Source organism: Pogona vitticeps, chromosome 5 (genome assembly GCF_051106095.1).
Source record: "Pogona vitticeps strain Pit_001003342236 chromosome 5, PviZW2.1, whole genome shotgun sequence".
Classification (NCBI taxonomy): domain Eukaryota; kingdom Metazoa; phylum Chordata; class Lepidosauria; order Squamata; family Agamidae; genus Pogona; species Pogona vitticeps.
Genome location: NC_135787.1, coordinates 148,040,322 through 148,053,896, shown reverse-complemented (window position 1 = coordinate 148,053,896; position 13,575 = coordinate 148,040,322). Strand labels below are relative to the sequence as shown.

The 13,575-nt window shown below is 41.0% G+C and overlaps 1 protein-coding gene across 3 annotated transcripts in view; it reads left to right on the top strand.

The window, feature by feature from the left end:
* The window catches only part of OSBPL8 (oxysterol binding protein like 8), a 102,382-nt gene that overhangs the window by 20,551 nt on the left and 68,256 nt on the right, over positions 1–13,575 (top strand). For 2 of the 3 annotated variants that reach the window (XM_020804278.3, XM_078376931.1), the window contains exon 3: positions 9,620–9,656. The exons of the other annotated variant lie outside the window; for it this stretch is intronic. In XM_020804278.3, coding sequence (XP_020659937.2) covers positions 9,620–9,656 — 37 coding nt within the window. The remainder of the gene's footprint in view (positions 1–9,619; positions 9,657–13,575) is intronic. 3 annotated transcript variants of the gene reach the window in all.

Sequence of the window (13,575 nt, the reverse complement as noted above, 5' to 3'; positions counted from 1 at the left end):
GTCATCTGCCCAAACTGAACCCCTACCACAATCCATGGAGGTCTCAATTGGTCCTGAATAAGTGGTTTGCTTGGGCTCAGTGTTGGAAGGAGAACTTTGCAGCAGATCTCAGCATAGTGCCATTTTAAAGTTAAGGTAGTTTTTAATGTTTACCTGCTTTTAATCAGTTGTATTTTAATTAGTGTACAGTTTAATTGTTTTTAATGTTTAAGTTATATTTTTAATTCTCTTCTTTTAATATTGTGAGCTGCTTTGGGTCCCCTTGTAAGGAGAAAGGCAGCCTATAAAGCTAAGCAAAGCATGCTGCTTATATACTGCCCCATAGTGTTTCAAGCACTCTCTGGGCGGTTTACAAGTTAATTATGCAGGCTACACATTGCCCCCCCCCCCCAGCGAGCTGGGTACTCATTTTACCGACCTTGGAAGGATAGAAGGCTGAGTCAACCTTGAGCCAGCTACCTGGGATTGAACCCCAGGTTGTGAGCACAGTTTTGGCTGCAGTACAGCAGTTTAACCACAGCGCTACAAGGCTCTAAAACAATAGTAATAATACCAAACTTATGCCTAATTAGTACTGACTCAACAACCTTCAGCGCCAAGAGCGAACATCTGTCTTGCTCCATCACACCTCCCCATCAATCAAACTTTTATTTTTTTTCTGTGCAGTGCAGAGCTCAAGACTGGAGCCTCCCCCCCACACCAATATTGACACTATGACTATGTTGAGCCACCCTGGGACCAACCAATACTAGTTCAAGCAAGAAGACTCCTTTGTCCTCCATGTTACCCCTGCAACACTGTTATCATTCTCAATAGCCTTCTTGAGCCCAAGACCATTATTCACCACACTGACAGATTAGCTTTCTTAATGGCACTCTTTTAGGCATGATACACATGACTACTATTCTTACAGTTCTCCTGATACAGACTAGTTTGACTGCAGTGGTACCTTGACTTACGAACTTAATCCGTATTGGAACGGTGTTCTCAAGTTGAAAAGTTTATAGGTTGAGGCACCATTTCCCATAGGAATGCATTGAAAACTGATTAATGCATTCTGGGGAAAGAAAAAAAATGCCAAAAAACAAAACAAAACACTGCAAGTCCCACGCTGGGACTGCAAAAAACCAGGGTAAGCCTGGTAGGCCCAGTCTACCTCCCGGGAAAGCCTGAAGGCACTAATCGCAGTGGTGGGGGACCCTCAGGAGGCCTCGGGTGGCGTCGGGGAAGCCCTGGGAGACATTCCAGTGGTCTGATCGCGGTGGCAGAAAAGGGCGGGAAATTTAATATTGCTCCCCCCTGGCGCGATTGGACCCCCAGGAGGCCTCTGGAGACCTCTGAAGGTGCTGATCGCTGTGGCTGGGGGGGGGTCCCAGGAGGTCCCCGATGGTGGGGAAGCCCTGGGAGACATCCTGGGGGTCCAGTCGCGGTGGCAGAAAAGGGCGGGAAATTTAATATTGCTCCCCTGGTGCGATCAGACCCTCCGGAGGCCTCAGAAGGCACCGATCACGGTGGCGGGGAGTCCCAGGAGGTCTCCGATGGCGGCGGCGAAGCCCTGGCAGTGTCTCCCGCCACCATCGGAGACCTCCTGGGGGTTCCTTTTCCTAACCGTTGGGGTGAAAAAGCAGCCTCTTCACCACCAGCAGTTTGAATGGAACGAAAAAAAAAGGCAGGGGAAATTTGAATTTCCTGACTTTTACTCCTGCCTTTTTTCGTTCATAGGTCGAAGCTCCATTTGCAAGTCAATGCAAATTTTTGCAAATGGAGCTGTTCGTAAGTCAAAATGTTTGTAGGTAGGGACATTTGCAACTTGAGGTTCCGCTGTACTTTTGATATTGACATGTTTAGGGCAGATGCTCTCATTGTTTCTGTGGCCATTCTTCTTCCCATGAGAATCGCTCAGCTACTTTATCTCATCAGTCTCAAACTTTAAAGAAAAATAAGTTGGTGATCCCACCAACTGACACAGTTTCAATTCTTCTTTAGCACCACCACTATGCTCAGCCACCATCATCCTTATCCTTTGCAGTTGTCACTACAGTGCCTCCAGCTCTTTCACCTACTGTACTTTGCCTACATCAAAATTATTCTGCAGCACTTCACAGTCCTAAGGGTTTTACAATAGTCAGAAAGTAATGATAACTAACACTCTTTGCAACATTTACTCACACAAATTACTTTGGGGGAGGAGGGTTACAACAGCATCCATAACGAATTTCCTTAAAAACAACTTTCCAAGTACCCAACAGAACAATAAACCACTGAGCTGCTGAATAGCTCAATGAGAGATGGTGTGCCACCCCAAACCGACCCGTTTCTTTCCGCGCTTCCATTGCAATGGGTGGAAAGGTGGGTCAAGGGCAGGGGATTGTAGGAGTTGTACTCTAAACCTTGTGGAGCGGCCCCCGCCACCCCCTTATTGAAGCAAATTGTTATACTCAAGCCACTGACATGCTGTCCTTTTCTCCTTCACTGAATGGATCCTCAGGGTTCAGGGAGAAAGAGGAGCGGCTGACTTTCCGCAGTGTGTTTGCTTAAGTCTCTCTATGACAGCCCCATGGATTTTGCCCTCAGTGCTCTCAGTTCAATTTGAGAGCTTTCTCTCCCAGAGGATTTACACATAGAGGCACATCACACCCGTGTACACAGAAGACAGGGGAAGATCTCAAGTTTGACGTCCCTCAAAGCCATTTAAAGTTGGCCAGGTGAACTTTCTTCCCCCCTGACAGACAGCCAGCTACAACAGGACAACAAGAAAAGCCGAAAAAGCTGCCGAATTCCCACCCACCCAGGATGACCCGAGCCAGCCCTGTTCCTAGAAATCCTGCCACGCCACCCCAAACCGACCCGTTTCTCTCCGCGCTTCCCTTACAACAGGTGGGAAGGTGGGTGGGAAGGCAGGATGGACAAATGGGGCTTGTCTCCCCCTCCTCACCCAGGGGCAAGGCAGCACTTCACTGGGCGAGGACGGGGACCCGAGAGACCCTTTCCTTCCACCCAATCCACACTCAGTGCTCCCCTAAGGGAGAAAGGTGAGACGTGGCAGGCAGAAAGAGCTGGATCATCTGGCAGTGGCACCACTGGATCCACTGCCAGCACTGCGGCTGCAGCTGCCTTCATAGGTTTGACTCGCTCCAGCGCCCCCCTACCGCCCTCCTTTTGTTCCACTGCCCCCATGCCGCCCCTTTTCGTTCTACCACCCCCCTGAAAAATGAAATTGCCCCCTGGAGGGCATTATTGCCCACGTTAAGAACCACTGGCTTACAGCATAAATGCAGAAAAGTGAAATATTTCAGATTGTACATCACTCTACTCCCCTGTCCCATCTCTGGCTTAGTTGATACTATACCTTACCACTAGCTGACACATCTGGGAAAGATTTTAAGCTTCTCCTTTTATCTAGTCAGCGTTTCAGTCAACTTAGTAGCAGAGCTGTAGTATTTTGTGCCTGTTGCTACTGAAGTGTGTGTATACCCTTCTGTTGTGCTTGTGGCTTTTTAAACATAATACAGTGGTGCCTCGCTTAACGAGTGCCTCGTTTAGCGATGAATTCGCATAATGATGTTTTTTTAGAAAATAATATGCACCGTATAACGATGTTTCCTATGAGCAATTTTCGCTTAGCAAAGTTTGGGACCATGCTTCGCATAACGAATGCGATTTTAGGCCCCCTGCTTCACTTAACAATGTTTCTTTTTTCATTTTAAAAAGTGTCTTAGAAGGGTCAAAAATGGTTCTAAATGCTTGGATTCGTTAGAGGACCCCCTAAGTCATGTGCAAACCTGATTTGGCTTTGATCTGACATTTCGTTAATTTATGGTGAATTTTTTTTTTCGGCCCATAGGAACCAATGGACCTGTCAAAATCTGACAGCTCCATGCTTTCCTATGGGGGAGAAAACAATTCACCATAAATTAACGAAAGTTCAGATCAAAGCCAAATCAGGTTTGCACACGACTTAGGGGGTCCTCTAACGAACCCAAGCATTTAGAACAGTTGCTGAGTCTTCGTTAATTTTTTGTGAATTTTTTCTTCCCCCATAGGAAACAATGGAGCTGTCAGATTTTTACAGCTGTCAAAAGTTGGGGGAAAAAAATTCACCATAAATTAACGAAAAGTCAGATCAAAGCCAAATTAACTTTTGCATCCATTTTAGAGGGTGCAGAAGCTAATCCAAGCATATAAAACCATTTTTGACCCTTTTATGACACACTTAAATTTGCAAAAATTGACTTCGCAAAGCCATTGAAATGTATTGAGTCGGCTTCAATACATTCCAATGGAGGAAACATTGTATTGTTTAACGATGTTTCCTATGGGTTTTTTTGCTTAAGGACGGCAATCCGTGCCTATTGGAACGGATTAACCGGTTTCCAATGCATTCCTATGGAAAATGGTGTTTCACATAACGATGTTTCACATAACGGTTTTTTTTGAACCAATTAAAATCGTTATGCGAGGCACCACTGTATTTAAGTTCCTGTTGTATAATACTAAAAGATCGTTATGAATATAAAACAAAGAAACAAAAAACAGCTGGCCATCCACCAGGTAAAACTATTTGGCTTAAATTGACTGTTCCTGACGGTTTAACTAAATTCATCATCCCAACTCTGTTACAGGCAGTCCATGCTACTGGGCAGTTCCCCCCCTTTCTCGAAGAAGGAGGGGACCCCCGATTGCCGGTGACTTTCCTCTGTTTTAAGAGATGGGTCATAAATTCCAAATTGCTAGCTGAAGAAGCACTTGAAATTAATATGCATGCTATAGTTGCTTCCATCGAAGAAGCTTACTGGCCCTATACCATAAGCCATATGAATTCAGGACATTAAAAACAGTGCATAAGTTTGGAACTGCCCACAAGAACTTCTTGATTTTTTAATAAAAGACTAGTAATAGGGTGTAATCTGAAAAGTTAGTTTCACCAAGTTCACGATTGCTATAGATTTTGGTCTTTTTGGACAAAGAACTGTAAAACACGTTGCTTGATTTTCTTCCAAAAATGCTTGCAATCTGAAAGTGGACTTTGTAAGCATACATATCACTTATTGGTTTAGCACACACTTGTGTGATCATAGTATATATCAGTTGTAAAATATTGTTCTTCTTCCTCTTTTTTGCTTTAGTTCACTTCCTGAATCCAGTATTAGCATCAACTAGTGGGACATTTGTAACCATTACACAAAATGTGAAGTTTATTGTCCTTGGTACAGCTGATGTGTTGTCTTGATTTGGGAAGCTGTGGATGGTAATGTAGATGAAGATGATGATTTTGCAGTTATTGCTGAACTCTTATTCTGAATTATTAAAGGCTTGATGTTAGATTTGTAACTTTGCTTAGTGCAGTTTTAAATATAATCTAAAATGTTAATACAATATGTTTCTTTAAACTTACTGAAGATAGTACAGTATACTAAAATAGCAATCTAGGTCATTTCTGACTTTTCCTTCTCATGTTAAAATAAATGTTTAATTTAAATTGGTGAGATAGGAAACTTTAAAGGGAAAGAAGAAATAATGTGGCCACGCAAACTATTATATAGCAGCTGCATCAGTAAATGATAGTGGCAAATAAATTGATGCGCAACTGTTGTTTAGAAATATTGGGTATATCATTTGTAAGGAGAACCATAAAGGTAAAAGGTAAAGGTTCCCTTGACATTTTAGTAAGTTGTGTTCGACTCTAGGGGGCGGTGCTCATCCTCGTTTCCAAGCTGTGGAGCCAGCGTTTGTCCAAAGACAGTTTCCGTTGTCATGTGGCCAGCACGACTTAGATTCGGAACACTGTTTACCTTCCCATCGAGATGGTACCTATTTACTCGCATTTACATGCTTTCGAACTGCTAGGTTGGCGAGGAGCTGGGACAAAGCAACATGAGTCCACTCCGTCACGTAGATTCGATCTTACAACTGCTGGTCTTCTGATCCTGCAGCACACAAAGGCTTCTGCGGTTTAGCCCGCAGCGCCACCACGTCCCTAAGGAGAACCATAGGGTAGCTGAATGTTGAAAGAAAAACATGCTGTTCTGCAAAATATCTTTAAGTTACAGTGGTGCCTCGCAGAACGAGCGCCCCGTAGAGCAATGAATTCACTCTACGGTGACGCTTTTGCGATCGCTAATGCGATCGCAGAGCGATGCCCCCAATGGGCGAAAATCGCAGTGTGAAGGTCGGTAAGCGGTTCGCTTACCGACCTTCGCTTTGCGACCTGCCGATCAGCTGTTCCGCGGCTTCAAAATGGCCGCCAAAATGGCCGGGCGCAGCGTTTTCGTGCCCTCCCCTCGCTTACCAAGGGCGCGAAAACGCTGCGGCCAGCCATTTCGGTTGTTCCGGCGGCCATTTTGGACCCGCCAGACAGCTGATTGCAGCCATTTTCACGCCCTCGTTCAGCGAGGGGAGGGCGCGAAAATGGCTGCTGGCCGTAGGGAAGCATCGCTGAACGGTGAGTATTCGGCCCAATTGGAACGCACTAAACACTGTTTAATGCGTTCCAGTTGGTTTTTTCTTACCGCTCAGCGATGTTTCACACAGCGAGGGTTAATCCGGGATGGATTAACCTCACTGTGCGAGGCACCACTGTATGTGAAAGCAAGACTTTGCTATCACAACTTTATCAGAAAGACCTTCCATGTTTAAATCTTCTGTTCTGTACAAGTTGAAAGAAATAAACAACTAAGTAAAAAACTTTTCCTTGGTGTGGTAAATTGCTTTTTCCTAGTTTAATGATCAATGTAAATATTTTTCTGGTAACAATAACATGATTGAGGGAAGGATAAAATATGAAGGTAGAAGAAATTATCACAGATAGGCGGGGTATAAATTAATTAATTAAATAAATAAATAAACATCTAATTTGGTTAAGAGATTTGAAGGAAGATCAGTATGGAAAGCTTCCCTGCTTGCCAGAACTATGTTTCCCCCCATAAATAGCTTTATTTAATTTCATAATTGTAAATAATATTTATTATTACAGTTGCTAAATTACAAAAGTTTGAACATTTGTTTGTTTATTGTCTACATTAATAAAATGTAAGGCTTTTATAATCAGATTGTAGATAAGTTGCTATTTTAAGGCAGCATTCAATGCATACTATATAAAGTGGTTTTCATTAACAGGAGTTAATAGAATTACATGTCACTGAAGCTTTGTTCATTGCTTAGGAACTCCTTGAAAGTGATTAGCTATGCACTGCTAAAATATTTACATACTGGCCATTGCTATAATCAGGTGGTGGACTTGGCTTTTCTGCTTCAGTGTTTCTGTCACTTGCTCTGTTGTACAGGCTTGTGAAGATATTAGTGGCTAGATTCCATTGTTTTATCATGTAAGTATGATAGTATAGTGGTTGGATTTTAATAACTCACATAACTTTATTATGTTCAGGGTCATAGTTCTCCTCTTTTCCCATCTTCCTTCAAACCGTTGTGCATGAGAGATGATATGTAGTTCTGGTTGTATAGTCTCAGAAAGGCTTAATTTATTTGGTGATTATGCCAACTGATTTGTAACACTCTTTCTCTATTAATCTGTACTGCCTCAGCTAATTTCCAGAATTTTGGTCAGAAGTTTTTTTTTAGTTCTACCTGGAGGAACCTAGTAGCCTGTATTGGAATATAATTGTAGGAAAAGGACAGACTTGGTGGAAAACCCTTAAGAAGTATAATAATATGTGTGTATATAGAAAGAGTGCATCACAGAAGTATTGGCTGAAAAAAATTAATTAGTGATGGTCTATTTGGCTTTGTAACTTTTGTAAGGCCAAAGAGATGTGTTCAACGGCTTTTCTCTTCTTCTTTCTAATTAAATGGAAGGTAACTGTAGGAGGCAGCCAGTGAGAACAGAAGGGATATCATGGAGAGGGGAGTAGTTAGCTCTTTCCAACCATTTCTAATCATAACATCCTTCTCTAAGGGTTATTCCCTTCCCTAGTGGAAAAGTGGTATTGTTGAAGGATAGTGTTGAGTGAGAAAAAAAGAGGAAAGAATGGGAAAACAGACAGTGCTTCACTGAGATTGACAGCCATGGCAACTGTTGCTAATAGTTTTCAAAAATCGTTGGCCTTTTGTTTGAACCTATCAGATTATAAATGGAGAATGGTAAACTTCTCTATGCTTGTAAGTGTACACTTGAGTAGGGGCAACTCACATGTTATTGAGCTTCTTGAAAATGCAGATTTTAAAATGAATTGCTTGACATTATGAAGCTTAAAAGAAAACCATTAAGCATAATTGCAATAATAAATAGTTGATAATCATAAATATCAACTGAACAATTATATATTCCCTCGTCCTTTTATATAATGCAAATCTTGCTTGCAATAAAATGTGGTAATGTATTCTCAGCCCCTACAAAGAGAGTTCCTTATTCAGAGCTCCAGCTATATTGGAATAGGACCATAGTACTGATGTTTTGCTTGGTAGGGGTGGGGAGGAATGTCAGATGTGGCATTTCCCACCCTTTCCCAGCTCCTGAGGCTTTTCCTTGCTTTGCTACAAGAATCAAGTGGTGCGTGACAAAAAATTATCGCTCTCTGACTTTTGAGAGCTGCTTCCAGTCAGATGATCCTTGAGATAGGTGGATGAATAATTTGACCTGATACATGGTAGCCATATTCCTGTACTGTTTACTGACTATACAGAATTAAAGCTTTTAAAACTGGGTGGAGCAGATTCAGAAGGATGAGAAAGAATCTTCTCCTCCCAATTTATCTCAAGGAGAGAAAGATTTGTAATCTTTCAGACCACACCCACCAAACCCAAAAAATTCTCCCCCATTTAATAGAAATTGAACTATTTCAGTTATTATTCTTTTTTTTATTGTTCAGTTGATACCTGAACAATCCATATAGGAAGCTCAGAGATTTTTGTCAGAAATGTAGAAATGTATTTATGTATGTCTACCTAAAAGGTTCTTTGGTTTTACAAACCAGAGAACTGTCAACCAATTCAACCACCTGTGTTTTTTAATTGAAATAAATATATCAGTAATGCATCTTACTATTGTAGAAATTTCTTGATTTCCTCCCACTTTTTCATTATATGTCATTCTTTTATCTGATGTTGTATGTTTGTGGCAAAAACTATTATGCAACAATATTCAGTACTGTTTAGTAAGCTGCTGTCAGAATGAAGGTAAAGTTTTTGGTTTCTACTCATCTACCAATAACATTCATTCTGCTGTCAGTCTAATGAAAGTTAATATTTTCTTCTTTATTTTCAAGTTTCTGAAAGCATGTCTGACTTCAATGTTCTAGCTAACAACTGGATTTGACTTTTTATGTGGGAGTCATTGACATTGAGTTGAAAAATAAATCACAAATTGTATGGCTGGAGGGAATTTGCTATTTACTAAGTGCAGCAAAGCTAATGATGGCTTTTCTGAAGCATATTTGCTTGTGTGTTTTTTTCTTTTGCTTTGTTTCCTCTGTTTTGGATCTGTGTAGTTGAGACTCTGTCTGGATTGACATGCATGTTGTATTTTTAGTTTAAACTAACATACTATTTCCCTTGTTCTTCTTTCCTTTTTTGTATGGCTGCTGTATTCTTCTCCCCCTCCCCATTTTTTGGCCTGGATGCTTTTGTTTGCTGCTCTGCGTACTCAATTGCACTGCATCTTCAGCATCATGGTGAGATCAAAGACTGGCAGGGACCTACAAGTAAGTGAAACGGTTTCTGCTACCACATGCAAACTGCTGTGTTCTCCTAAGATAGACAGTTGATTTCATTAGCCTCTTTCATAGCTAACTAACATTGGCAAATTCTGAGTCTTAAGAAGGAATTCTGAAGTTTCAGTACAAGAAAGATAGTATAACTGAACTATGAAAATATGTGCTCATGTAGCTTAAAAGCTGCTGTGGATCAAAAGATAGTGAGCAGAATCCGTTATGAAATTCTGTGGCATAAGAAAAAACATGCAAAGAGTGTTCTTAATTTTCTGACTACAGGTCACACACCTATGTGCATAACTGAGTAAGTGACCTGAATATGAATACAGTAGTGCCTCGACTTAGGAACTTAATCCGTCCCAGAAGATGTTCACAAGTCGAAACGTTCACAAGTCGAATCAGCATTTCCCATTGAAATGCACTGAAACCCGATTAATCTGTTCCGGCTGTTTTTTGTTTGTATGTAGAGGCGCCGGTTGTAATTTGAAGCATTAGTTCCCATAGGAACTAGTGCAAAACTGGTTAATCTGTCCTCCACCACTGGGGGGAGAAATTTTTTTAAAACCTAAGATGACTTAGGTTTAAAAAAAGGGCAGGAAAGGAGGGAGGGAGGGAACAATGGGGAAAAGAGGAAAGAAAAAAGGTCATCACTGGGGCATATAGATCCCTCAGACAAAGGTTTGTGCTTTTAAGCACAAAAAGAGAGAAGACACACAGAGAGAAGACAATGGGGGGGGAGAGAGCTTGGAATCTGAAACACATTTTAAACCCACACATTTTACATCAACACATTTTAAACCAAACCAAGCAAACAAACTCCATTTTAGAGCACACCAGCCAGCACATACCCTTGAAAAAGTTTTTTCTGATTTTAAAATAAATAAATAAATAAATAAATAAAACCAAAAGCCCAAAATCCATTTTAGAGCACACCAGCCTTGCAGAAAGGGTCTGCAAGACCCATCAGAGCACAGAAACATAACCCCCATACCTAACCCTAATCCAATAATTAAAAATAAAAAGCCAAAAATAATATATAATACACACAGTATAGTACCAGGCAGTCTGAAGTCTCTCTCCATATCCAGACTCTCTAACTGCTGGGGCAATCAAGGTAGCAGACAAGTAGCCTCTTCGCTGGCCAACAGTTAACCGAAAGTTCAAATTTCTCGCTTTCCCTGCCTTCCCCGCGTTTTTTTCTGTTCATAAGCTCTGGTTGCAAGTCGAAGCAAAATTTTGTGACTGGAGCTGTTCTTAAGTCAAAATGTTCATAGTTAGGGGCATTCGTAAATTGAGGCACCACTATATGTTTGAGATGCCGCAATCAGCTGGAATAATCACGGACACCCATTACACAGTTTAAAGATTATGCTTCACCAACCCAGCAGGATTCTGGCCAGTGTTCTCAGCCCAGTACTCAGAATATATGTGAAGATAAGAAGGGTCCTAATTTGTTAGAAAACTGACAAATTAAATTTCTCTTAGACCAGTAGTTCCCAACTTTTTTTTCAAGTCACGACCTCCTTTTAAAATAGCCAGGTAACTTGCAGCCTCTCCACCATATTTGTATAAAAAGGCATTTTTCATGGGGTAAAGTCATATTTTCTCAGAAAGTAGAGATTTGTTTCTCCCCCAGAGAGCTTGTTTCTTATACATACACATACATATTATCTTTAAAATCCTGCTCCAAAAGGTCAAGGAAGAAATTATTTAATAAGGACCTGCGACCCCCACCCAAAAACACTTTATGACCCCCTTGAGGATCGTGTCCCCCAAGTTGGGAAACACTGTATTAGACACACCCCTCCTGGAAACTTGATTACTGTATCATATTCTGATCTTGAACCACACTTTCATGATACCATTAATTTTAGTAGAAGTTAGTTCATTGTGTACCCAGTGTGGTGTAGTGGATAAAGTAATGGACTAGGAACCAGGAGGCCTAGGTTTCAATCCCTGCTCAGACACTGAAGCTCATTGGGGATATGGAACTCTTAAAACCACTCATTAAATACCTTTCTTACCTTGAAAACCCTATTAAAATTGCTATAAGTCAATTCTGACATGACTGCACACAACAGCAAATGACAACAAAATTCATTGTGTTGTATTGCTGTCTGAATCCATCTACCTTACCAGTAAAGCGTGTTTGCGCATCCATAGTGGGGCCTGCTTTTTTCAGAACTGAAAGCTATTTTGGAAACCACTATCTCTGTCTGTATGGGCAGACAATGCTTAGGGTCTTAGTAGTTTTTAGGCCTTGCTTCTCTTTAATTCCATTAATAGTATTGACCAGTTGATAAGGAGGGATATAAGGAACAACAAATATTTTTAATCATTTTTATAATGTTGTATCTTGTTCAATGTCTTACCACCTTCTGGCACTTTAACTTATATTACAGTTCTCCTTTACCATTTGTGTAATATCAATTTCAGTCTTAACTGCAAGCTTCCCTGACAGAGTGCTTATTTCTTCTGCTTTCAGATCCAGTCCACTATATTTGTAACTCTTCTGAGTCACTAAGTGTCTGGGGTGGGCTAAGAATGTGGAGTGGTAGTGTAAGGTTAGTTTCACACAAAGTGACAGGTTTGAAGAGGAGATTTTTTTTAATCCTTTAAGGCTGTCTGTGATGAGTCTTTCCTTTTGGAGAGGGCAGGTTCCTCACACATTTAACCTACTAGGGTACTGAATGTCTGAATAAGGCTCTCGGTATCTTTGAACCTCCATTCTTAAACAGTTGTCATCCTAGTGTCATTGATTATACTCTCAAGCTTACTTGGTTCACCTCTTTTTCAGGCACTCGGCACTCATATGGAAATATGTTCTGCTCAAGACATTCACAGATGTGAATCACTTTTCATACATGCTACTGAGAAATTCCTTGTATTGCACTGCAACTCAAAAACTCAAGACTTATAACAATATTATATTCACTGTGACTTTCCCGTTTTCTGAGTTCAGAAAGATTACTGCAGCTGTCTGCTGGAGGACCCTAAAGCCATGGAGTGTGGTTTGCTCTGGTCACTTTCAGGGGTGCAGGAATGACACTGAAAGGAGAGGAAATGGGAAAGACAAGGCCTTTTGTCACACACGTCTCCCCCCCCTTTTTTTTGGCTAGTATGATCTTATCTGATGGGATCAGGGCAGCAGTCCTAGGAAAATTAGGATACTTTTTTATACTACTGATTCAGAGTATATAGTTTTCGAGAAATTCCCCTTCCCTCCACAGAAGACATCAACTAGTATTTTTCTGTGGCTTTAAATAGGTACGGCAATATTCTTACCCTGAGAACTGTTGTATTTTTCCATTGGAAAACTATAATGTTGAACTCACAGAATTTGTGCTTTCATAGTAGAATCCCTAGAGGGCACTATGACAGCATGAAAGAAATTGGGGAAATAGCCACCAGAGAAGGCCTCCTAATAGTTAATTTTTATTGAATGGGTGATGGATGGAAAAAGGCAACCGAATTTCAACAAGGAACATTATACTTTTCTTATTTAGATCTTAGGCTCATGTTCTATGATGAAATGAAATGTTAATAAGCCTTTTGGGTATTAACTTACTAGGCTCATAGCACAAGCTTTACCCTCTGGGGTTTGGTATTTAAACATGCATGCAGCTGTCATTTTAGGGGTGGTATAACTTAGAAAACTTTAAATATTCAAGGTTGGGAAGATCACAGAATCACAGAATATTGGTATTGGAAGGGTCCTATAACACCATCAAGTCCAAGTCCATTGCTCAAGGCAGGAATCAAAATCAAAGCAGATCTAACTGATGGTTGTCTAATTTTCTATTGATTGTCTCCAGCACTGAAGTGCTCAGCACCTCCCAAGGTAATTGGTTCCATTGTCATACTGCTACAACTATTAAGAGTTTTTTTTTCCTGATATTCAGCCCAAATC